The sequence below is a fragment of the Amphiura filiformis genome, chromosome 3, assembly GCF_039555335.1.
Source record: "Amphiura filiformis chromosome 3, Afil_fr2py, whole genome shotgun sequence".
Taxonomy (NCBI): Eukaryota; Metazoa; Echinodermata; class Ophiuroidea; order Amphilepidida; family Amphiuridae; genus Amphiura; species Amphiura filiformis.
In genome coordinates, this window is record NC_092630.1 from 46,454,408 (window position 1) to 46,478,742 (window position 24,335).

The 24,335-nt window shown below is 37.1% G+C and overlaps 1 protein-coding gene across 1 annotated transcript; it reads left to right on the forward strand.

Moving 5' to 3' along the window:
• Positions 1-632: 632 nt before the first annotated feature.
• On the forward strand, positions 633-22,541 carry LOC140148615 (E3 ubiquitin-protein transferase MAEA-like). The gene is made up of 10 exons (XM_072170630.1): positions 633-715; positions 4,105-4,182; positions 6,512-6,619; positions 7,456-7,659; positions 8,218-8,340; positions 9,152-9,337; positions 11,063-11,196; positions 13,975-14,099; positions 14,834-14,898; positions 16,532-22,541. The coding sequence occupies exons 1-10, from the start codon at positions 677-679 to the stop codon at positions 16,631-16,633; spliced, it is 1,164 nt and encodes a 387-aa protein (XP_072026731.1). The 5' UTR covers positions 633-676; the 3' UTR covers positions 16,634-22,541.
• The last annotated feature ends 1,794 nt before the right edge of the window (positions 22,542-24,335 follow it).

A 24,335-nucleotide genomic window follows, 5' to 3' on the forward strand; every position in this document is an offset into this window, starting at 1 on the left:
CATAGGGCCTAATGTTATTTAAGTGTTTGCAAAAAATATTTTACAATAACATTTTTTTCAGAAAAAATAAAAATCGATATATGGGATATGTGAGCAAGGAGTGCTTGATTAATTTTGGAAGGGGTCAAATGTCACAACAAACAACAACTTGTCCATTTACAGCGAAGATCAATTTTTTTGATATTTTTTTCTTCATGGAATGTTACCTCTGACCAAAATGCGGGGTAACTTTGGTCAGGCTATTTTTAACCCCTAGGCTATAGGGCACCCTAATGTCTTAAAAAAGAGTTAGGCCTAATTGGTAATATAGGCCTAATTGGTTTTGTTTGGAAGCAGTGATTTAAAAACTCTGAAAAGTGCCCAAAGTTACCCCATTTTACGGTACCGTCCCCCCCGCCACTTCAGGCAAACCCTAGCCTAGGCAAACCCCAAAAATTACAAAACATTCCACTTTTTGCGGCAATTTTGTCCAAAATTTGTTGATTTTGCTCCTCCTGAAACTCACCCCTCCCCGAAAATTTTGAGTGGACGCGATGGGGAACGCGAATTTTTTGTCGATATTTTCTAAAACGCCCCCCCCCGCCGTAAATAACGATCGGTCCCTTAATTTCCATCAGCTGTTTCCGATATCACAAATTGATCGATATGCAGATGTCATCGAACTTCGCAATCGAAGATGGCGGATCTGAAAGCTTTGGAACATGCCACTTTGAAGGTGAAATATAATTTCCTATGTAATAATTAGTGGCTTAAATGTATTTAAATATGAACGAGTAGTTGCTTAAAAGAAAGGTGCTTATACTACGAGAAGTATAATTCGTATGATTGTGTATATGTGAAGAAACAGACCTCATACTGATGTAAACATTTTAAGCTTACATGGCTGAAATTAGACTGCGGAACTCAGTCCTCAATGATAGTCAGTCATTTATCTTTTGGTCGTTATATGACTATCATTTGAGGGACTGAGTTGTTATAATATATCTTCCGAGGTGCAATTTCAGACAATAGCTGGGGATTAGTGGGGCAGAGGTTATCTATTGAATCCTTTCATGACCACTGAAGCATAGTCAAGTCTCCCAAGGACACTCGGCACAAATTGAAAGACCATCACAAAAGAATGCATGCATGTCAGGTCATCGACACCAATTTGGTGTTTGTTATGACACAAATTTTGTGTCTGTTATGCACCTCGAAATATGTACCTTAAAGTCTGTATCTAGGCTGAAATTATCATCGACATGATCGACAATACATTACCGGTTACCGGGTGTGTTACAAAGCATGCATGCATGTATGGCGCAGGTCAAAGCAAAATCAAGAGTATACTAAAATGCAGTAAACCTTTGACGAGCGCGTATTGTAAGGATACATCGCGTATTTACTGCGTTGCACGCACTTGTCTCTGATTGGCTGCTGAGGCAATCTGTTGTTGCCGAGTGGAAATTTATGAATGAACTGTGCGCCGTACGCGTTGTTATCGCCGACTTTGCAACATCACGGTAGTCGCGCTCGTCAAAGGTTTGCTGCATTTGAGTATAACAATCAATTGCATCATTAATTTGAGTAAAATGGTCAACGGGTTAGTTGACATTGACCTACAAGACTACGTTGTGAAGACAAACAGACAGACGAGAGGACATAACCAAAAATACCAGACTATAGGGTATATTGCTGATCCATTAATGATCCTTTTCTGGTGCAGTGTGGGATTGAAAAGGGAGCAAATCGATCGCTAATTTGCTCCCTTTTCTATCCCACAATGCACCAGAAAAGGATAATTAATGGATCAGCAATATACCCTATGAGATGGAAGGTGGCGGCTTGGAGAGACTCCTTCTTCCCAACGACTGTAAAAGAATGGAATGAGCTCCCTCCATCGGCGGTGAATTGTAATAGCCTTGAGAGTTTCAAGTCAGCAGTTAAAGACCACTACCAAACCAAAAGTAAAAATTAAAATTTAATGCAAGCATCATTCAGAGGTTTATACACAGTTAGCGTGATGCGTCGAGAAATGATGTCTTGCTGACTATACAGATGAGATGAGAGATGAGATGAAGCTTAGCTTAGCAAACAAAAACATAAATTAATTGGTTCGAAAACATGCGCCAGTCTAGTGCATTCATAAACTCGGAGACAGAATTGACTGAAAAGACTTGAACTTTCAGTTGTACTTGGCGATTTGTTGCTATACTAAAATGCAGTAAACCTTTGACGAGCGCGTATTGTAAGGATACATCGCGTATTTACTGCGTTGCACGCACTTGTCTCTGATTGGCTGCTAAAAGGCGATATGTTGTTGCTGAGTGGAAATTTATGAATGAACTGTGCGCCGTACGCGTTGTTAGCGCCGAATTTGCAACATCACAGTAGTCGCGCTCGTCAAAGGTTTGCTGCATTTGACTATATATTGGGCAAAGGCCAAAGCGGTGGATCGTGGGGTGATTGACGTATCTTTAAAAATGCTGCTTGGGACTGACTAGATCTTGGCCGGATAACGTAGTGAAGTGACTTAAAAATTGTCATTCTGTCGGTCCGTGCCACGTCACTTCCGGTTGATGATGCGACTCACGGTCGAGTGAAAACAAGTCCCTGATTCGATTTTTGTTGATGATTTCTGTCATTGGTGTTATGTAAATTTCGATCGCAAATAGTCAGTGGAATCAAACAACCGTTTCTAAGTCTTCAGAGTGGAAGAAACTTACTTGATTTACCGTTTATATACTGACAAACTTAAAATTAAATTCCATGGTCGAGTGTCGTTTTTTCGGAATTGAATGTCACTCCAACAACATCGCTATGTATGTAGCCTCCTTCACAGCCGGTTTCTATCGTTCATAACAAACCGTGAGTCACATGCAGTTTGGGCCCGAGACTAGAGATAGCCCGGATGTTGGACCGACAGAATAGTCAGCAAGCGGCATGACACTTTGAAATTGGCATTAGGTTATACCTAGACTCGCTCGCCAGTCCTACGATACATACCGTACCTAAGGACTGGCTCACGCCATTTTGTCTGTCTATGGAAAATACACACTTAACGGTTTGCGCAGGTCAGATATTCAAAAAATTTCTTCAAAATTTCATCAAAAGGTATAAAATTGGTACCCACCTTATTGTGCTTGCTAAATCAAGACTCGGTTGAAACAAAATTAAGGATCGAATGCATTTTAATGTCCAAAAAGGCAAAATTTAGCGTCAAAGTTCTGCCGAATTCTACACCCTTGCGAAGAGTGCAGAATTGGAATCGGGAATAAAAATATCTGATCTTTGCGATCAAAAACACAAAATTACAACTTTGGACGTACTATTGGCAAAAGACATTATTGCCAAACAATATAGAATAGAACATTTGATGTCAACTTGTCAAAATATTGAAGAAATGTGCTCCCTAAACTTGTGGCGAGTAGGCAAAATAATTCCCATTCAAACGCATGGGAAACTGAAAGTGCATAACACCGACTAGTACCCAGACACTGGACTCCCGTACTTGCTTGAGAAGTTTAGCTTCGAATTTGCTCACTGGCGATAGCTTCACATTTGAGGCTAGATTCCAAAGCTATCAAAATCTAGTAGAAATTAATGAAACATGACGTGCACTGTATAAAGCAACAGAAGTAAATACAGATACGATGAGCGATCTCATAAAAAACAGGGTTTGCAGGATTGCATCAGAACTGCATATTTATAACAAATACACGAAGTCACAAGTATGAAAATTATTATACTTATGAACAAATTTTAATCTTTCCCCAGAGTAGGCCGGTGCACATAAACGTTGAAAAAACCATGGTATACATGTATTTCTCGTCTCAAGTTGAGAGTAACACCATGTTGGATTTTGCAGTTAGCAGATTCAAATCGCACACGCTAACTTAATCCTGTGGGGTATATGTATATGCCTTGAAAGGGCGATTTGTCCGTCCATATGCTGGTGACCCAACCGCGTAAACACACTGATTGGAATATGCCACTGCAAAATCCAACATGGCGTAAATTGGCGTTACTGATACTGTCAACTTGAGTTGAGACACACTATGTATTATCCAGTAAGTAGCTGATAAATATATTATCTTTTGTTTTCCTTACTCATCTTTTCAATAGGTTCCATATGAAACACTCAACAAGAGGTTTCGTAACTGCCAGAAGACAATAGACAGAGAGGTTTCTCATGTTGTACAGGTAATTAACTGTTTATGGACTTCAGAAAACTTTCAGCTAACATACATTCCCATAGAAATTACCTGGGGGACATCAATGTTTTTGCTGGGTATGCTCCCCTGGAATTTTGAGGTGGTGGTCTTTTGGGAGCTGCGACTGGTCAATATCAAGGGTCTTTCTTGGCTTCCTGCTTGAAAATGACATGCTAAAAACCAGAAATGTGAGGAATGACAATTTGGGAGTCTTTTAGAGCTCTTTGGGAGTTGTGCTGTTCAAAAACGGCTTTGGTCATCTTTTTCAGGTCGAAGGTTCAAGATCATATGCTAGACTCTGACGCATGCAGAGCAACAGAACCTGAACAACATGTGCGCAATATAAATGCCGTTGTAGAGCACTATCATTCACATCTACATGTACATGTATGCTGCGATAAAAGTATAATTGTCACTTGTGAATATTTCACTCTTAGAAATTTGGACACCTTACTTTTTGGCCTTAATTTAGACAGACAGATAGGCTTTTGTTGTTATATAAACAACATATATTGTTGTTATAAACAATAAGTTGTTTTCATACTATTAAGTATTAAAATGAGAGTATTTAGCAAATCTTGTCTGTTGGGGCTATATTTACTATGGATTTGTAATTCCTTGTGAAATCAATTTGAATGATATAATCTGAAAGATGTATCTAATCAAAGTTCCGGAAAAATACAACACTAAAGGTTAAATTATAATATTTGGCAAATTTTTGGAAATTTATATAAGGGCCAGAAACATGCATTTTAATGTATTTTTGTTTGCTGTGACAATCAAACTTAAAGACTTGTACAAAGTCTAATATCACAGTCTATGCACTTTTGTTTTTAGCAAACAAATAAGTAAAGATTATTAGATTTTCATGAAACTTGGGGAAAATGATCAACATTGAAAGCCAAAATTGTATAAGGTAATGTCAAGGTCACCAAGGGTCTTCCTGAGGTCAAATAACTGAAGATTGTTGTAATTTCATGAAACTTTGTGACAATAATGAAGCGTTCAGAGCAAAAGTTTTATGAGGTCAATAATGTACATGTATTGTAATGTTATCTGAGGTCAAAGATTGAAGTATAAGGCAAAAAAAATATTGTTTGCTTATCAACAATACTTTTGTCTATACAAACTCCTTTCTCAAATGCAGGTCACAGGTCAAATACATCAAAGTCAAAATGAAGAGATGTGATGCTGCAGACGCATTGTATTGGTCATATATTCTACAGTGGCAAACATGAACTCCATGATTGACACAGAAAATAACTTTCTTTGAGCTTCTTGGTGTTGGATGATTTTTTCCAACAGAATAATTCAAGATTTTAAATGAAAATAGTAAAAAAAGGTTTGGTTTCGCCTATAATAAATTCATTTTACCTTGACAGTCGCAGGGTCCTTTAGAACGTTCCAATGAGTCCAATAGGACCCTAACTTTCGTGAGAGTGAACGCGATAATGCGATTGATTTTCTTCCATGAAAAAATATGGCCAATTCAGAAAGAAAATCTTGTATCGTGTAGTGCCTACTACATGTATATACAATTATTTTGTTGGACACTGAACTAGTTTTGTCACTGATGTAGGCCTATGGCATTTTCAATATTCCACTTCAACTTCAGGCTTTCATTTCCTTCTCTCTGTCTTAGGGTCAAAAAGCCTAGTAAAGGGTGTGTACAGATATTATATTCCTGCGGCTACTTCCAGATGAGCCATTGTGTTGTTCGGTCTTCTCCTTCTCAAAAATTGGCTTAACCTTTGCGACAATCTCAGATACTTCATGACATGATGCCAGTACTCCCTTTAAAGTGAACACAATGACAATTAGTATAGACAATTGAATGAAGATGAAGTTTATTATTTGTACTGGAATTTCATTTTATTTATTATAACTATTATATTATTACCTCATACCTAATCGAGAACATGAGAAAATATTGTAAATGCCATTAATATACACACCTGTTACATGCAATACATGTACATGTACCATGTACAGGTTTATGCATGATAAAGTTTTATGTTCTTTTCATCTTGATCATTTACCTTTGGAACATATCACATGCATGCTATTTGTGTCAATGCCTTCTCGGACTGTATTTATATTGGACGGTAAATGTTTAAATCATGAAACTGTAGAATGAACTGTTGGTCAGCGTTGATATTGAAATAATTTAATCCCATCACTTCAATTCAAAGCTACACCCAGTTTTGAAATACTGGTTACTCAGCGACTTAAAATGTATACTGTATTATAATTAAAATGGTAAATTGAGAGATGAGTAGATTTGTTTGAGTACATGTTTTGTACTGTTTATGACACAGGTTACTAGTGATCTGGAGAAATGTCTGGACAATAAAACCTCCAATGTCGGTACAGTGGTCAACCTACTAGACTCCATGGTGGATAAACTCACTGTTTTGAAGAGAAAGGTAAGGCAGAAATATTGTAACATAATGTGTAACAAGATCAAAAGGAAAATTTATATTTTTGTTCATTATTTATTGATTCACATTTTCGAAATACCAAATACTAAAGTACTGTACTGTATCGTCCGAACTCCATTAATGCCATCAAACTTCTGGTTAATACAAAGTTATGGTATTCTCAAACTTCAAAAACAAAGGAAGTCATAAGAGTGCATCACCTGTTTTTATCAATAACTGAAAAATCACGATTCTTCTTGATCATGTCACATATTGTTTTAAGGTGGATACTGGCGTTTCATAAGTTTTCATTATTATTAATTATTATTTTTATTATATGCCAGTGTATGATGATATAATGACCAACAGAATGAGTATGGACTTAAAGTAGTAAGTTGTCCACCATTCTAAGATAGAGAGGAAGTGGGTGGTGTGATGTTATGACATTGTTTGCTGCTGAAGAGGAATGGTTTCCAAGAGAAAAGCACTCAACATACCACTGACTATACCAAGTCCAGGGTACCTGTGGCTGGCCAAATGGCAAATGGCATTATAGAATATTATGTTAATTGTTATACAGGCGTGAAGGCATTTTAACTTATAAGCTTCGACGAACATATACACGTCCGAAAACAGTTGTTGCAGAGAAGAGGCAATACTAACATGTTACTATGGTTTCAATTATTTGAAATTAAAAGGATATCATTTCCATGCAGGTTTTGCAAATTCATTTTGTTAAACGGGAGTGTATATCTTATTTTAAAGAAAAAAATTGTGACATATATGTCCCCATGCGTTATAATATAAAAGATAACTCAGCTCAACTGATCTGATAATTCCAGGCTGTAGAAGCAGTGTCTCAAGAAGAGGATAGCGCTAGAGTTTGCAAGAGAAGACTAGAGCATTTGAAGGAATATGACAGAGCCAATGGCAGCGCTTTGGCACAGTGGAAAAAGAAGAGAGTTGATCGTATGTTGGTGGAATACTTCCTAAGAGCAGGGTATTATGAGACGGCTGTCAAACTAGCAAGGCATTCAAATATAGAGGTAAGTTTGATTGTTGTTAGAAATGCAATTCTTGTGTTTAATGTTAATCTGTATGCTGTCTTGGGTGAATTTATAGTAACTTAAACTTCAAAGCAAGACTTCGTAAGTTTATCTGAATAGCTTGTCATAGATTTATCTTCCTCTATATGCTGCAGTATTACCATAACTTTTCTCTGACATTATCGTAATTCTTACTTGAATGGAAATATCAGAAGCATAATATAGTTAAATGCACAGATTGGTAGTATAATGACCACTGTATACAAGGTATTATTGCACTTACATAGAACTCTGGGTATACAAGGGTGGTTTGCAAGGCAACTCAACTGCGAAAAAAGCAATGGTGTCACTACCGAACTTTAGGTGAACCAAAGAATAGACCTCGCCCAATGTTTTTATACAAACCTAATCAGGACTTTGAACCTCCTCCTACAAATAAAACTAGGTTAGTTTATAGGATGCCATCAATCTTATGGGTTGGTCCCTTAGAGTGTTGTACACAAAAGATTTACATAAATCATGGTTACATGAATTTGATTTTGTTGTGATTTATTGCAGGATTTAACCAATATAGAACTGTTTCTAGTTGCTAAAGAAGTAGAAGAATCATTACTAAGAAGAGAAACTTCATCTTGTCTAGCTTGGTGTCATGACAACAAATCAAAACTGAGGAAAATCAAGGTAAATTAACTCCACTCAAGGTTCTCTCTACAATAATTTTGCTTTTCTGTGAATAGCGAATATATTTTGTGTAAAACAATGAAGCAATGGATTCATGCTGGCAAACTGGATGTAATAGAGAATCCAGCAGTGTGCTAGCTAATTTATTCAGCTGGCAATCTTAGAGTTGTTAGTCAGAAGCCATCACATTAGGTGCAATATTTTTAAAGATTAATTTATTTCTTGGAATGCTGTGATATTTAGAAATAATTCAAATGCACACATTTGGGTATAAGTTTGAATTGTGCATTAATTTGAAATTGAAACAATGTTACTGATAAAAAAAAAAGTTAAATGGAGCAAAATTGAGGTGATATTACTGGTAAAAAAGGTAGCAGAGGTTAACCCCATTTTGGCTGTCTTTCCCTCCCCCAGGTTTGCTTTCATTTTCATACTTGACATTTTCACCAGTAGTCGGGTATTCTTAACCCACAACATTAAAGCCTCCTGTGAACAACACATAAAATGGGAATATTCCTTTCACTACGTATCTAGGATAGCTTCCATGGCATGAGCAGCCATCTTGGATATGCAATAAAGGTGTATTCAAAAACTGTTAATAATGAGGCACATTCATATGAAATGTTTATAAAGTAATTTTAGTATAATATTTTTCCTCACTCACATATCCAAGATGGCCGCTATGGGCTTGTGCCAACTGTGCATTTATGTAGTGTGTGCACTGCAGGGAGTGAGTTTTTCTGTTGGCGCATTTGCTACATGTTATTTGTTCAATTTGTGATAAGACTTCTAAACTATTATAACTTTTCAGAGTACGCTAGAATTCAATCTGCGCACCCAAGAGTTCATAGAGCTTATACGTCTAAATCGGCGCATGGAGGCTGTCCGACATGCTAGAAAGTACTTCAGTATGCTTGAAAAGGACCAATTGGCTGAGATCCAGAATGTGATGGGGTTGTTAGCATTTCCTATGGACACACATCTGGCACAATATAGGGTAAGAGTGTCTCATATAATTAGTTGTTTATAATATTTTTCATCTCAGCAAGTCAGCGATGCTTTTTATTGAGCGCAGCTTCAAATCACAAGTGTTTTCTCAAAGTGCTGGCCAGCGTACACAGGCAAGCGTCTAAAAACGCCGAATAGATGCACCGGAAACAGCTGCCTCAACTCCTTGATGTCACAGACTCGCCAAAATAAGAAATGTTATAGATCTTGAAAATGTGACCCGGCAGCACAAACGAGCCGTAAATTCCCTAAATTGTATTCTGAGTTATGGTGTAAAATGTGTACGAAGGTCGTATTCATCGGTCACTTAAGCTGGCGCGACATCTGTCTTATTTCGATAGTCACAACACCAATCAATAATCCTATTATTGAAGTGGATAATAATCTTCTACCTTAGATGGCTATAGAACTTTTAATAGCTCTGGTCTTTGTTTGCTTTTGCTAAATCCTTTTCAAGTGGTGGGTTATTTGTATAGGTATGCATAACCAAGAATTAACAATGAGAGAACCTTCTTAAACCTTCGTTGACTTGGGGATGATTTGAAATGACCGCCAATTATGACTGTTTGTTATTTATTGCCAGCAATGTGGAAAAAGAGACACACATAGAAACGAAAAAATCTATAATTTTGTTGAAGGAGCAAAGTTTAACTAATTATAACCCCGCTTCTGGATAACGTTTGAAGTCAAATGATATACCATTTTTAAGTTTATGATGTTTATTTTTTAAACACGAAATAAAACAAAATTGACCGGGGGAGGAATTTACGGCTCATTCGCCGTGGACGGTCACAAATTATATATTTAGTTTTCTGGGTTGATAAGATGCACAATTTTTTCAATCTTTACCCAGAGCAGCCAACGTTTATGTGCCCTGGCTGCTCTGGGTAAAGATTAAAAAAATTGTTATAGATCTTTTCTATATTTGAAATGGCCCCTCATTCCCCAAGTATCCAACTTTGGTATAGACCTTTTCTATATTTGAAATGATCCCTCATTCCCCAAGTATCCAACTTTGGTATAGACCTTTTCTATATTTGAAATGATCCCTCATTCCCCAAGTATCCAACTTTGGTATAGACCTTTTCTATATTTGAAATGATACCTCATTCCCCAATTATCCAACTTTCGATTGGTGGGAAAGGGGAGGTATTTTAAATGTTAGGGGGACCTTCAAGCTTTGTAGGCCACATTGACATAGTTTTGTATTGCGCTTAATTTAAGAGATACATGAATAAAATGGAAGCAAATAACGTAAGCGTCTTAAGTAATTTTGACCGCGATTATAGAAATATGGCAATTTTGATATGTGACATTGTGCATGTCCAAATTCATACCTCAAGAATGAGCACATGATTGGGTGGGAAGTTGTAAGGGCTTATATTCAAATTCCCTTACACAGGAAAGTGTGCGCCATCCTGCAGCTTTCCTGTGCTAGCCGCCTTTTGTTAAAATCCTGTGTGATTATAACACTGCAATTAGCCACTTAAATTAGGAGCGCGCTTTCCTGGGTTGTGCGATGAGCCGTAGTCAGAGTAAATCTTCCCATTCGTCATCACTGATGCATATAATCCATCCGTTTTATGACCGAGCTTTCCTGAGGCGCGCGCTTAGCGAGGGGAATCCTGCCTTCTTTCTGTGTGAAAACGTGGTAGGGTATTTCAATATGAGCCCTAATACTTGCTCATGATTTTGTATTCTTCTCTGATAATAGGAAATGTTAGATGGCAATAGATGGCAACATTTGGTGGACCAATTCCGTGAGGAGAACTACAAGCTATACCAACTTAATAGCACACCCGTATTGACGCTAACACTAGAGGCTGGATTGGCATCCATGAAAACACCGTATCCTTTGACTCATTTACATGTATTGCGCTAGTTTGTAATAATGTTTGAATGTTTCTATGTTCCAATTGCACTAATTGCCTAACCATATGTGACCCATTACAGCAAAAGGTACCTTAAGTCGGGAGCTACATATGCCTTATTTTGTTAGTAACAAATGCATTCTAAACCAATCATTAATCCTATTGTTGTAGAGGATAATAAGCTTGTACCTGTCTATAGAACTGTTTGTTATACAGCTCTAGTCTTTATTTGATATGGCTAATCCCTGTTCAAGTGGCGTGAGTGGTGGGTTACAAAAGCATTGTATTATTTGTATTTGTATAGGTATGTAGCCACCCACTAACAATGAGAGGACATTCCTGAACCTCGTTGACTTGTAGATGATTTGAAATGACCGCCACTTCAGATTGTCATTATTGTTTGATATTTTCTGCCAACATTGGGGGAAAAGAGACTCTTGTAGCAGCCGACATAAGGTACCTTTCGCTGTAACGGGTCACATATTTACTTGTTTGTATCAAATAAATGATGCTTTGACTGAAGCTACATGTATGATATTCTACTTATGAGCTACCCTTCCCTTATAGACCTTTTCAAATCAAGATCGGAAAAGATCGGAAAACAGCAGTATTTATTCAGTAAACAAGGGGGTCAAATTAGTGCACAATGAATCAAGCAGAATCATGTACCCTTTTGAGTGAAAATACAACATATTTAGCCAAAATCAATTTGAGTCGTCACCACAGAATTAGAGAAGGAGAACCGGGACTCCCTATACCGCCACGTACAATCGCGCCGTCAGCTATGGGGAGAAAATTGGGGGGTATTCGGGTCCTTGCCGACAGTGCGCGGAGACGAACGAAAACAATTCTGCGTCTCATCTGAAGCGTCTTGGTACTCGCGTGTAGGTCGCATCAAGTACGTCTCTCAAATGCGCCTATCATCCATGTCGCGCTTGCACGACAACGAATGTTACGAGCGCATTCCGAGGGAAACCGAATACCCCCAAATTTTGATCCATGCCTGTATCAAGATGGCGGTCGAGTCCTGGTTCTCTGGTTTTAATTCTGTGGTCGTCACAGAGAAATATTTTCTAAAGGTATTGAACTAACACTTACACTATTTGGCACTTCACAATGTGACAGTAAAAGAAAGAAAAATGCAGATGTTTGTTGTCTGCGGCACATTTGATTTGGTCTTTGTGTGATCTTCGCGATATAAATATCAATCTCTTGCACAAGCCATACCCAGCGCTTAACCATGTCTTTCATGCAGATTTGTGTTCAGACGTAATAGTTGCGTTTGCGTAAGCGTTGATGACCCGGAATTGTAAACGGGATCATCCATAACAAATTTCGGAAAACTTTTGATTTGAAAAAGTTTATATTCAAACTGACAACCTTCGTTACTAAGCTGCCCCTTTAATTGTGCTATTAGTATGACATTGAAGGTAAATTTAGGCACCACATCTTATTTGGTCCCATAGCACTATCGGTGCCCAGTGTAGTACCTATGACTCTTAATATCATACCCTGGTGATGTACTAGATTGTATAATACATAAATAGTTAACATTTGTATAATGTCATCGTTTTTCATTTAGATAAAAAATGAAAGCACTATGCAAATGTTCAGGGTACGATAGAAAGAGCCATCTGTACCAATCGGGGTCCGATAGTGCTATAGAACCAAATAAGATGTGGTGCCTTACTTACACGGAATTCATATGGACAATGATTTGCAATGACATTCATTCAACAGATCATAATTATGTTATTATAAATTACAACCATTCAAAGCATTATTAAAGGAAGGTGACCTGATAAATTTGGAAAATCAAATTCTTTAAAACATATGTATAACATAAACTGTTGTCCCTTTCAAGCATTCATGCAAAAAGATCATGTAAATGTTCATTGTAAATGCGACTAAGTCTTCATGGAATTACTGACATTTAATACAGCGTAAAACTGGTAGTCTACAGCGTTTTTATTAATGATAATCATTGTGATCATGTTATAAATTGATATCAAATGAAAGATCCTATTTTTCTCATTAACATACTGAAATTAGGAGTTCCAAGTCGGTGTATTTCGAAGATATCATCAAAACTGCTGAAATAGTCAAAATGTGGTATACCATATTTGAGACTAATTCTGCATTTTTTGATGATTTCTTTGAAATATACCGATTTGAAACGCCAAATTTCAATATGTTGATGAGAAAAATATGAGCTTTCATCTGATACCAAAATCAACATTTTGATGAGGTAAAGTGGGGGATGAGATTGTCAATCAGGTTACCCACCTTTAATAATGAATAGATGATAATATTATTGCATCATGGACAACCAATGATATGAACAACAAGTGGCTAAGTTTGTTTACATGACTGGAATTTATCTTTGGCTTGTCTTTCTTTCTTGATCAATTGCCATTGTTCTTGCAAGAATAAAAAGACTAGTTTGTGTCTGAAATTCTGACATCTAGACAGAAAATGCCATACTGCGCAGGTCGGCAACCAATCACGGCGCTCCTTTGCCCTGACGTCAGACGCGAACTAGTCTTTTTTTTATCTCTGTCTGTCATTATAGCATCTCTTAGCCAAACCACTCACATTGCCTACATTCCACAATGGTAATTAGATACATATTTGTGCAATCTGTTCCATCACTTGTTTGCTAGTCATATGCAATAAAAAATGCATCTGAAAAAAACTTTTCCCAGTACATGAACATGTTATGATTGATATTTTACCCTTGACACGTTGTTTCTAGTCATTGTTACAATGAGATAACCAAGAATGCTGACTGCCCTGTCTGCAGCAAAAACCTAAATGAGTTGGCCAGGAATCTTCCATTTGCTCACTGTGCCCAGTCCAGGCTAGTCTGTTCTATATCTGGTAAGTCATTACAGTCTTGTAGTTAAACAATATTGTGTTAAACAATGTTGCATGTATTGTAAATATATTGATATGAGGAAGAGAAGTTTGGACAAACCGACATATAAATATTTAGAGTAAAACAAAATCATGATCTGTGGGAATTGAACCAGCACATTCATGGTCTAGATTCATCCAATTGCACCACTTCGAAACTACAGCGACTTGCTAGGGACAAATTATGATCACTTTCACTCTTAAATGTCCCAGGAGCCAAATACAATGAAAGTTGGCGTACATGCCTCATCCTAGTAGGATGTAAGACCCAAATAATACATGAGAATTAATTACAATTCTCTCGGCTCCTCATTGGTATTATTTGTTTCTCACAGGGTCTTACGCCATTCTACGGTGAAGTATTTAGGCGGTTGTCTTAATTTATTAAATACATTATTATAGACCACTGGACATGTGACGTCATTGCCTGGCATTATGCGCGCGAATTATGGCAATTTCCATTGTTCTTTGCCCTGCAGTGTGCGTACGCATCGTAGTTTGATCAAGGCACGTGCATTTTTAACTCTGATGTCAAGTGGCCTATACTGTTAGAAAGTGAGTTGAATTCTACATAATTAGAGATTAAACAGCATATTATTTTAGTCAGGACTTTAATAATAAGATTAAGAAATGAAAGCCAAAATACAGACTTTGATTGGTCACTAATGATATTATTATGATTTTGATTGGTTTTACAGGTCAGATTATGAATGAGCATAACCCTCCAATGATGCTCCCAAATGGGTTTGTGTATGGAGAAGGGGTAAGTATCTTATTGTTTGCTTATTGCATAGAAACATGGTGAACTCATCACATAATTTCATAGTATAGAGTATACCGTATTGTTTGTAATAAACGCCTTTTTCCAAAAGGTGGGCGTTTATTGAAGGTGAATTGTCAGTGAAAAAATCTTAAAAATCGGGTTAAATTTCCTGTAAAAAAGAGGTATTTACAACTATACTAATGGCGACGCCCATGGCAAATATCATTTTTGTGGTAAATGCATCAAAATTACACCCGGAAGTACATCATCAAGCAAGAATCTAGTGAAATGCTACCATAATTAGGCAATGGAATGGATGGAAGTGTGAGTCATAACAGGTTTTGTCCATGCAATTTACCGATCGTCCCTGACAAGACTAACTGACTGATGCCAGTTTTAAGCTTACTCACACGATATAGCATGGAATTTTTGTCAATTTTTCACAGAAAAATTGGAGGAGGGGGGCATTTATTAGAGGGGGAGCATTTAATACAAACAATACGGTACTCCTGATATGGTATGATAATTATCACAACAGATTATACTCCTGTACTCTCATTGGCATCATCAATTCATGTAGTTTTACATGGTAATTTATATGGGGTGGTGGCCTCCATTACATGATAATTATCACAATAGACTATACCTGTACTCCCATTGGCATCATCAATTTATGTAGTTTGACATGGTAATTTATATGGGGTGGTGGCCTCCATCACATGATAATTATCACAATAGACTATACCTGTACTCCCATTGGCATCATCAATTTATGTAGTTTGACATGGTAATATATGTGGGGTGGTGGCCTCCATCACATGATAATTATCACAATAGACTATACCTGTACTCCCATTGGCATCATCAATTTATGTAGTTTGACATGGTAATTTATGTGGGGTGGTGGCCTCCATCACATGATAATTATCACAACAGAGTATACTCTGTACTCTCAATGGCATCAGTCAATTCATGTAGTATGGCATGGTGATTAACATGGGATGGTGGCCTCCATTACATGATGATTATCACAACGGAGTATACTCTAGTCGGCCCTAATTTGGTAAAACAACCTAACTCGAAGATAGAAGTTTTACCTAATTAAGGCTCTGCTGAAAAATATTTAGACCTGCTTTGGTGAAAACCTCGAACTTTAGGAACACAATAATAAGCTGGACACTTGGAAAAAAGAAATGGCATGAAGGCTTTTAAACCTTTTTCACTACAGTCCTAATTAGGCATAAAAGTCTATCTCGAGTAGGTCGTTTTACCAAATTAGGGCCGTCCTGTACTCTATACAGCACCAGCCAATTTATGTGGTATGACATGGTAATTTACATGGGGATGGGGTGGTGGCCTCCATCACATAATTATCACAACAGAGTATACTCCTGTACTCTATACAGCACCATCCAAATTATGTGGTATGTCATGGTAATTTATCACAACAGAGTATACTCCTGTACTTTCAATGGCATTAGCCACTTGTAGTAGGACATGGTAAATTTTGTGGGATGGTGACCTCCATCACATCATTATATGACTGGGTTTACTCCATAATCCATACAAAATAAATAATCACCCTGCATTTGAACATTATCATTTATATCGCCTGTTTTTCTCTTTTCAACAGTCTTTGACTGTGATGGCAGCAGAGAATGATGGCAAGGTGGTATGCCCCAAAACCAAAGATGAATATGCCTTGGATCAGCTGGATAAAGTGTTTATCATGTAAGGTGTACAAGCATGTGCAACAAAATACACTCTGTATCTTATCAAAAAGGGTTCTTTTAAAAATCATATACAATCATTTATTCTTATCACACTTAACATGTAACATTCTTAGTTGGTAAGCTATAATCAAATTAAGTAATTCTTGGCCAAACTGGAACATGCGCGTTGCGTCCATGTAGTGTACTAAGCGTGTACGCAGTGTAAGGCGCGTGTATACTTTCTTCTGTACCTCGCTATATTCGTGTGTGTTTATCGCGGAGCCACTAGCGTTCACAGTGTTCCAGTTTGGCCAAGAATAACTTAATTTGATTATAGTATGAAGTTGATTCCTTCATCACCAGTGCAAAAAGTTGTCTCTGGAAATTGATAAATGTCTGTCTACAAAGTTGTGTTGAATTGCTGGACTTGTTACCTCAAACAATGACTTAGTGCTGGAGTTTTTCAAAGAATTATTTATACTAAAAAACAAATATTCCGTGTGGCTGTCTTTAGCACTGGTGTTTCAAAGTTTCAACTTCATACGAAGTCAATTGACATATATTTAAGCACTAATTATATCCTGCATTGTTTGGGCATTATAATTAAATGTAATACCGGTACATTAGTTTTTACAATAATTTGTATAAATGTGAAGGGTGTGAGTTTTTTGAGGCAAACATGTGAGTTTGGTGACTTTTTATTTTCTTGATTTAGTCGAGCTTCTAAATGTCTTGGTATTAGCGAGCACATGTTGAAACCGATGGTGACAATGTGATTCTCCTGCCTGTATGCAGAGCTTGTACATGTGATGATATCACGCAAGTAAAGTGATTGGTCATGATATAAAACTTGACCTCACATGAAGAAGCTATGTGTACACAGTGAGCACATCAAAAGTTATTGAAGGTCAACAAAAACAATTTTCAGTAATTGTAGTTTGTACCTTAGCTTTATAATCACCAACTGGACTGGAAAAAATGCCAATTTCCCAGGAAGGTCAGCCAAATTTACGCCAAGATGTCAAAATTGATCAAAATTTCTTGTGCATCATTCTTACACAGGGATGCAAATTTTCCTTTCAAATCCTGACAATTCCCTGGAATGAGCTTCCTGGATTCAATATTTTTCCAAGCCTAGCACTTGGATCCACAATATGCTCATCTATCAGGGCACAGTTCTTTAACCCCAATACATTTGTACATTCATTGAATGACTTTTTAAAATTTGAGTACAAAAACTCATACTCTACAGTTTCAGGTCAAATTTTGCACTATGAGTGTTTAATTGAGGTTATTAAACTATGCCATTGGGCTGATGCTATTGTGGTTCATAGTGTAGTCACTAAATATATAGCAGCAATAGTAAGTAAAGGTCCGTTCATACCATGCCGCAATTGCGATGTGATGCGTTGCTGCACTGCATCGTATCGCAGAATACTGCATTGTGGTATCGCAATCAATTTAAATACATTTTAACTTGGAAATGCGAAGAGTTGCGTTGAGTTGCGGCAAAAAGTAATCGATATCTCGGCAACTCACCACACCACAATTGCAGCGTAGTATGAACGGACCTTAAGAAGTTGGTAATCAGGTCATTGGTGCAGTAGTAAAAAAAAAGAGCAATAGTATATATGCAAAAGGTATATGATTCAGTCTTACAAAACCCGCAACCAGCTGTTAAAATTTTGCGTTTTGAGATTTTGATTGTAGTTGTAAAGATTAGCAACATAGCTTTAAAATGACACCAGATTCGAGGATGTGATATAATTTGCCAAGAGCTCTTTGACTGGAAAAGTCAATACAATTCTGAGAATTAAACAACACATTTCTCCAATGTTTAGTTTCAAGAATTCTTTATTTTTAAATACTTTGAAATGCTTTGACAAATGAATTGTGAATACAAACTGCTGATGTTTTGAGTTTGACAAGGTGATAGATGATAACTGACTTCACAAAGTAATTTGATAAGAGTTTGTGGATGTTTTAGAAAGGGTTGAAAAACCCTTCTTTTTGTGGATTGATTTGCATCGTTTTATAAACTCAATGGGAGGAGTTCTAAAACTCAATGATCTTACCTACAGCTTTTTAAAGTCTACTTGGCTTCCTCAAGAGTCACATCAGTTTGTGCTCCGGTGCATGTAGTATTAAATCGCAAAGGACTCAAAGAACTGGTGTGTTGACATGTGCGATTAAACTCAGACGAAGTACTGATGCACTCTCTCGAGGAAGCCAAATGGATTATAGTGGTAAGATTATGTTTGTAACAAGCTAATGTAAGGAGTTATTTCAAGCAATATAATATTACTTAAAACTGATGTGGAATGAAGTGTTTTAAAAACACTTTAATTTTTTTTAAAGATTGTTGGCGTAGTATGGGTAATGTGGTAATAGGCATCAGTTCAACAAGGATGGGACTAATTATAGTCTATCTCAAGTTGAGAATAACACCATGTTGGATTCCGCCGTGGCTGATTCACACTAACCTAATCCTGCAGGGCGTATACACACGTGTAGAAGGGTGATTTGTCTGTACGCTGAAGATGCAACTGCGTAAACGCATTTTAATCTACCACTGCGAGACGCACTATAAATAATAACTATTATGCATGCTTAATTTCAAATGTATAATATTACAATGGACGATTGGGGCTCAAGCAAACTGGGATATGAAAATATTGAGAGAGAAAAAATCAGGACTCAGCGGGGATTGAAACCCGGTCGCTGGATTACCGGTCCAGAGCTTTACCACTGTACTACCCGAGTTCACAGTAGGTACTCGGGCAATCTCAACTTAAGTCCCCATGATAACTCTCTCATAGTGTCTCAGCGGCCAATTATATATTAAATAATGAAGAAGTAGGCGGCCTATATGCTTCACCCTAGCAGGGCGTAAGACAATGCGAAACACAAATTAATATATGCGAGGATCGGAAATAAACGATGCAAGCCCGAGAAATAATTAATTGGGTCCCTTGATAATTATGCCCCATTTTGGTTTCAAATGGCATATTGTAAGCTGTATGGCCCTGTCTGAGCAAACTACGTACGTATCGAGCCGTTCGAGAAAGCGTCATAGCGCGCCCCTTGTATACTCTTTGGTAGCGTGACTTCTAGGGGGCGTGTCTGGGACACGGTGTATAATTGGTTTACTACTTATCTGATTGTCCAATCAGATGCCTTAAAAGTGACTCCTAGTGTTCGCTCATTAATGTTCATAAGACGCGCGCGTTAGTATCCGGAACATAATACGCGCTGTAGTGTCAATTTACAAGATTTCTGCTGGGACAGAATTTATGTCTAAATATGACGATTATTCGTGATTAATTTCCTTATAAGGTGAGATATTAAAATTCTGGCCTGGTTACGCTGTGAGGAATTACGAGGAGAGTATTTTGTGTGGGTTTGTGATGGTTTTGGTGGTGTGACTACCTTCATCGTCTGTTGTACTCAACTCGGCATCGCTAACGAAAATTGATAAAGAGTCGGTCTTAGAGGTGGATGGCGACTGGCCATAGTATTTTGCCCCCTTTGTTTGGTTCACGTCTATGATGTGTTGTGTTGTGACAGGTGAGGCCACGCTTCGTCACAGGCAGCTCTGACACGGGAAACTCACTATTTCCTGGACGGCGGCCTCAATGGTATGGGGGGTGGTAGGCATGGCTCGTTTTTCTGCTTTTTTCTGGGTTTCAGTGGTGGTTCCTGTTCCAGATGACATGGTCTTTGTGTGTGGTGGCGAGACAGTGTTTAAGATTTGTGTCGTTACCGGCGGTTCGGCTGGGTTTAGTTTTGGCGCGTTTGGATGGGGTCATGGGATTGCTGCATCTTCTGAAGTTGGTTTCAAGTTGTGGATATGTTTCACCCTGATATGTTCTTGTAGCTGCTGGGCCCGGCAGTGCTGGTAGGTGCAGAATGGGCAAAGAAAATTTGTAGCCTTACTCAAGGGTGGTCTGCCCGACCCTGATCTAGGTTGTTGATATGCCATCTGTAATAGGAATAAAAAATGTTAAAAAAAAAAAATTCTCGGCTTGCATCGTTTATTTCCGATCCTCGCATATATTAATTTGTGTCTCGCATTGTCTTACGCCCTGCTAGGGTGAAGCATATAGGCCGCCTCCTTCATTATATTACAATGGGCATTAAAACAACACATGTATAATCATCTTGATATCACACTTACATTTCAAATAAAACTGTACCTGCATGCATATACAGACATTGATTATAGTTAACAAGTGATTGGAGGTTTCCATAACCTTCGTACAGTATGATTTCCATTATACATGTAGTACATCTAATCATTTATGACCCATAATTGTAATATTGTGTTGTTACTTATATATCATAATTGAAATATTTGTGTTCAATGTGTAAAATTCCCAATGCTTCTAATTTTAAACCCATTTTAATTGGTTTGTTCCCTTTACGCTTAATGTTTTGATTTTCAAGTTTGAATTACAGCCTGACTTATGCTTTTTAAGTCTTAGGTAACTAGTTTGATCCACAACAGGCAAATATTTAGACATCACATACAATATATACATGTGAGAAGTGCCCATCAAATTTGTTGTATGCAAAGTTTACATGTTGGTTGTTTTTAAATGTTTTTTCTCTACTGAATACAAATATGTGGAAGTACTAAGGTTTCTTGTCAAGATGTGGTTTTGTTCACCCACCTTTACAAGTTTCTATAGCTAACGTTAGAGAGGTGTACCTTAACACTAGCCAGTTTGGGCTGGTAATTAAACAATGTGCCTACTAAAAAAGTACTCAGCACTGATTTTAATTTTTTTGCTTAAATTGAATATTATCCACCCAACCAGCAGCAAAGTTACCTGTCATGTACTTGTTAAAGTCCTGCCACGGTGTCTGTTAGCTGCCATTCACCTGCATTATTACATCATGTTTCCCAAGTTGTTACTATACTTTGATCAGCTCATAATCGGCGGGCCTTATAACATCGCGGATTAATATCTATGTATTTTATTTCGAGAATTGTCTTGTGACATCTCGTCAAAAGTATCAAAAAATTATCAATTTAAGCCCTATACTTTGTCTACTTTATTTAACATGCACAACATAGCCCAGACAGGTCAACTAAATCACTCTTAATGTGGGTCTACTTTTCGGCGTAGGCTTTTAGCCTAACAATTCCCGCCAATTACGAGCTGATCAAAGTATAGATATCATACACAGATATACAGGCTGTATCAAAATGACCGTTCTTCATCTGTTTTTGAAATGTCTGAATCTTCCAAATGCATCATTGGTTCAACTTGAAATAATAAGACATTTAAATATAACGTTATAAAGTATATAAAGTCTGGTGATTTCAAGTAGATCCAATGGTGAGTATTGAAGAGGTGGTCTTTTCAAAAACACCAACAAATGGATGAAGAACAATTATTTTGATACAGCCTGTACCGCTGGAAGTTCATTGTATAAACATCAGTAGAGAAATATTAATCTGTATTGCATGCGCATGATAGCCAAATGTATCAAAGCTAATTGGTAGTATATCATCATGCCAATCCAGTACATTATCAGAAGTTGCTTTTGCTGGTCCATTGGCAGTATACATTGTAGTATGCTGTATTATAAATGCATTGAAGAGCGCACTATAAATGTAGTGTGCATGAAACTTGAATGAATATCGGTTAAAAACATTGAACTAGTGGTAATATGAATATTCTTTACACATGGCAGAATGGACAAAGCATAACACAAAGCCATAAAGATGTTTATCCCCTTTTTTGCATGTATCGTTTTCTCATTCATTATATAAACCTATGGCATATACCATTGTACCACCCTATACTAATATATAACCAGTGCTTAGCACTTTTACCCAAGGTGTAGTACAATGTATTAAATACACCGGTGTACACTATTGGATATAGTTGTAAATAAAACAAGACATGGATAATTGACAAATTGTATTGTGTGTAAGTGTTCTTAAACTTGACGTATGTAGTTATTGGTATTTATTTATATGTGACACGATCTGGTCCATGGGGGCCAAAGGCGGCAAATCGAAACTGAGATAAAGGTATAAATATGGAGTAAAAAACAATAAAATACATAAGAAAATAGACATCAAAAAACTTCATAACTTTAGAACCTTAGGTGTTTTCAATAAATGATAGCTTATTGTAAGAATTTTATAGAAACTCAATTTTCAAAAATGCCTCCTTTGGCCCCCATGGACCAAATCGTGTCACATATACAGTAAGCACAAGAATTAAGTTACCAGTTATGTTCACCCCCTGTATCCGTGTATATCCTAAACAAAGACAGATATGTCATAATTGGAACCATAAGCCAATTGCTGCATCTTTCAGCTCAAATTTAAGACCTTGTTCTTTGAAATCGTTCAAGAAATAAAGACACAACAATCCCAAAACCCAAGGAAGATGCAGTTTGCTCCATTACATGCCCTATTGATTTGTACGCAAAGCGTTCTCGAACAAGAGAACTATCGCCGTGCTTCCATTGATTAGCACCTTACAAATAGTGTCGTGCTTATATTGTTCAGAGCACAAATGTGCAACTTTCGCAAATTTTGTTTCTTCTTTAGATTTCAGATCAACCGATTTAGGTCTTAAATAAGAGATAAAGAGTACATGTGTTGGCTGCTTGTTTTAATTTTGACATATTTATCTTTGTTTACAGGGGTGAACATAACTGGTACCTTAATTTTTGCTGAACCATGAAATGGTATCAGCCTATAAGAGTGAATGTTACTAGCTTACTTACTAGCTTACTTACTAGCTTACTTACTAAGTTACTAGCTTACTTACTAAGTTACTAGCTTACTAACTAACCATTTGGTCTGAAATGGACATATCTCTAAATGCCACGAAGGTATGACCCCATGAGTGGTGTCATATGAAAGAGGAAAACATAAAGAATATAATAAAAATATTTCCAAACGTCGGAGGTCATCCAGGGGTCACAGGGGTCAAAAAGGTCATTTTAACTGAAAATGCTCGATTGAGCTTAAATTTAAATGCAATGATCCTTGTGACATTCTAAACATGTTTCAAACATTTAAAAATTTATTTAAGGTCATTAAGGGGTCATAAAGGGGTCAAAGGTCAAGGTTCTCAAAATGCTCCAATTGAGCTGAAATTTAAATGCAATGATCCTTATGACATTCTAAACATTTAAAAAATATTTTAAGATTCATTTAAAGTCATTAAGGGGTCATAAAGGGGTCAAAGGTCAAGTTTTCCAAAATGCTCCGATTGAGCTGAAATTTAAATGCAATGATCCTTATGACATTCTAAACATGTTGAAAATATTTTAAAATTCATTTAAGGTCATTAAGGGGCAATAAAGGGGTCAAAGCTCAAGTTTTCAAAATGCTTCAATTGACCTGAAATTGAAATGCAATGATCCTTATGACATTCTTAACATGTTTTAAATATTTTAAAATTCATTTAAGGTCATTAAGGGGTCATACAGAGGTCAAAAGTCAAGTTTTCAAAATGCCAGCTTCTCACGATCAAGGTATATTAAAACGGCAATTAATGAAACAGTCTTATTAAAATTAATACTATCCTGCACAGTATTGCTGCTTGATCAGATCCTCACAGTCATCCGCCTAACTTACCTCGTGCCCTTGCAAAGGGCACAGTTGCTCTAGTTTATTTTATATTCTTTACTTTTCCTCTTTCATTAAGACCACTCGGGTGGTCATACCTTCAGTAACATTTCGAGATTATG

Coding starts and splice junctions, on each gene's coding strand:
- LOC140148615 (XM_072170630.1), top strand. CDS start 677: ATGGCGGATCTGAAAGCTTTGGAACATGCCACTTTGAAG. Junction 6,620..7,455: donor TCACTGTTTTGAAGAGAAAG/GTAAGGCAGAAA, acceptor TGATAATTCCAG/GCTGTAGAAGCAGTGTCTCA. Junction 9,338..11,062: donor CACATCTGGCACAATATAGG/GTAAGAGTGTCT, acceptor CTCTGATAATAG/GAAATGTTAGATGGCAATAG.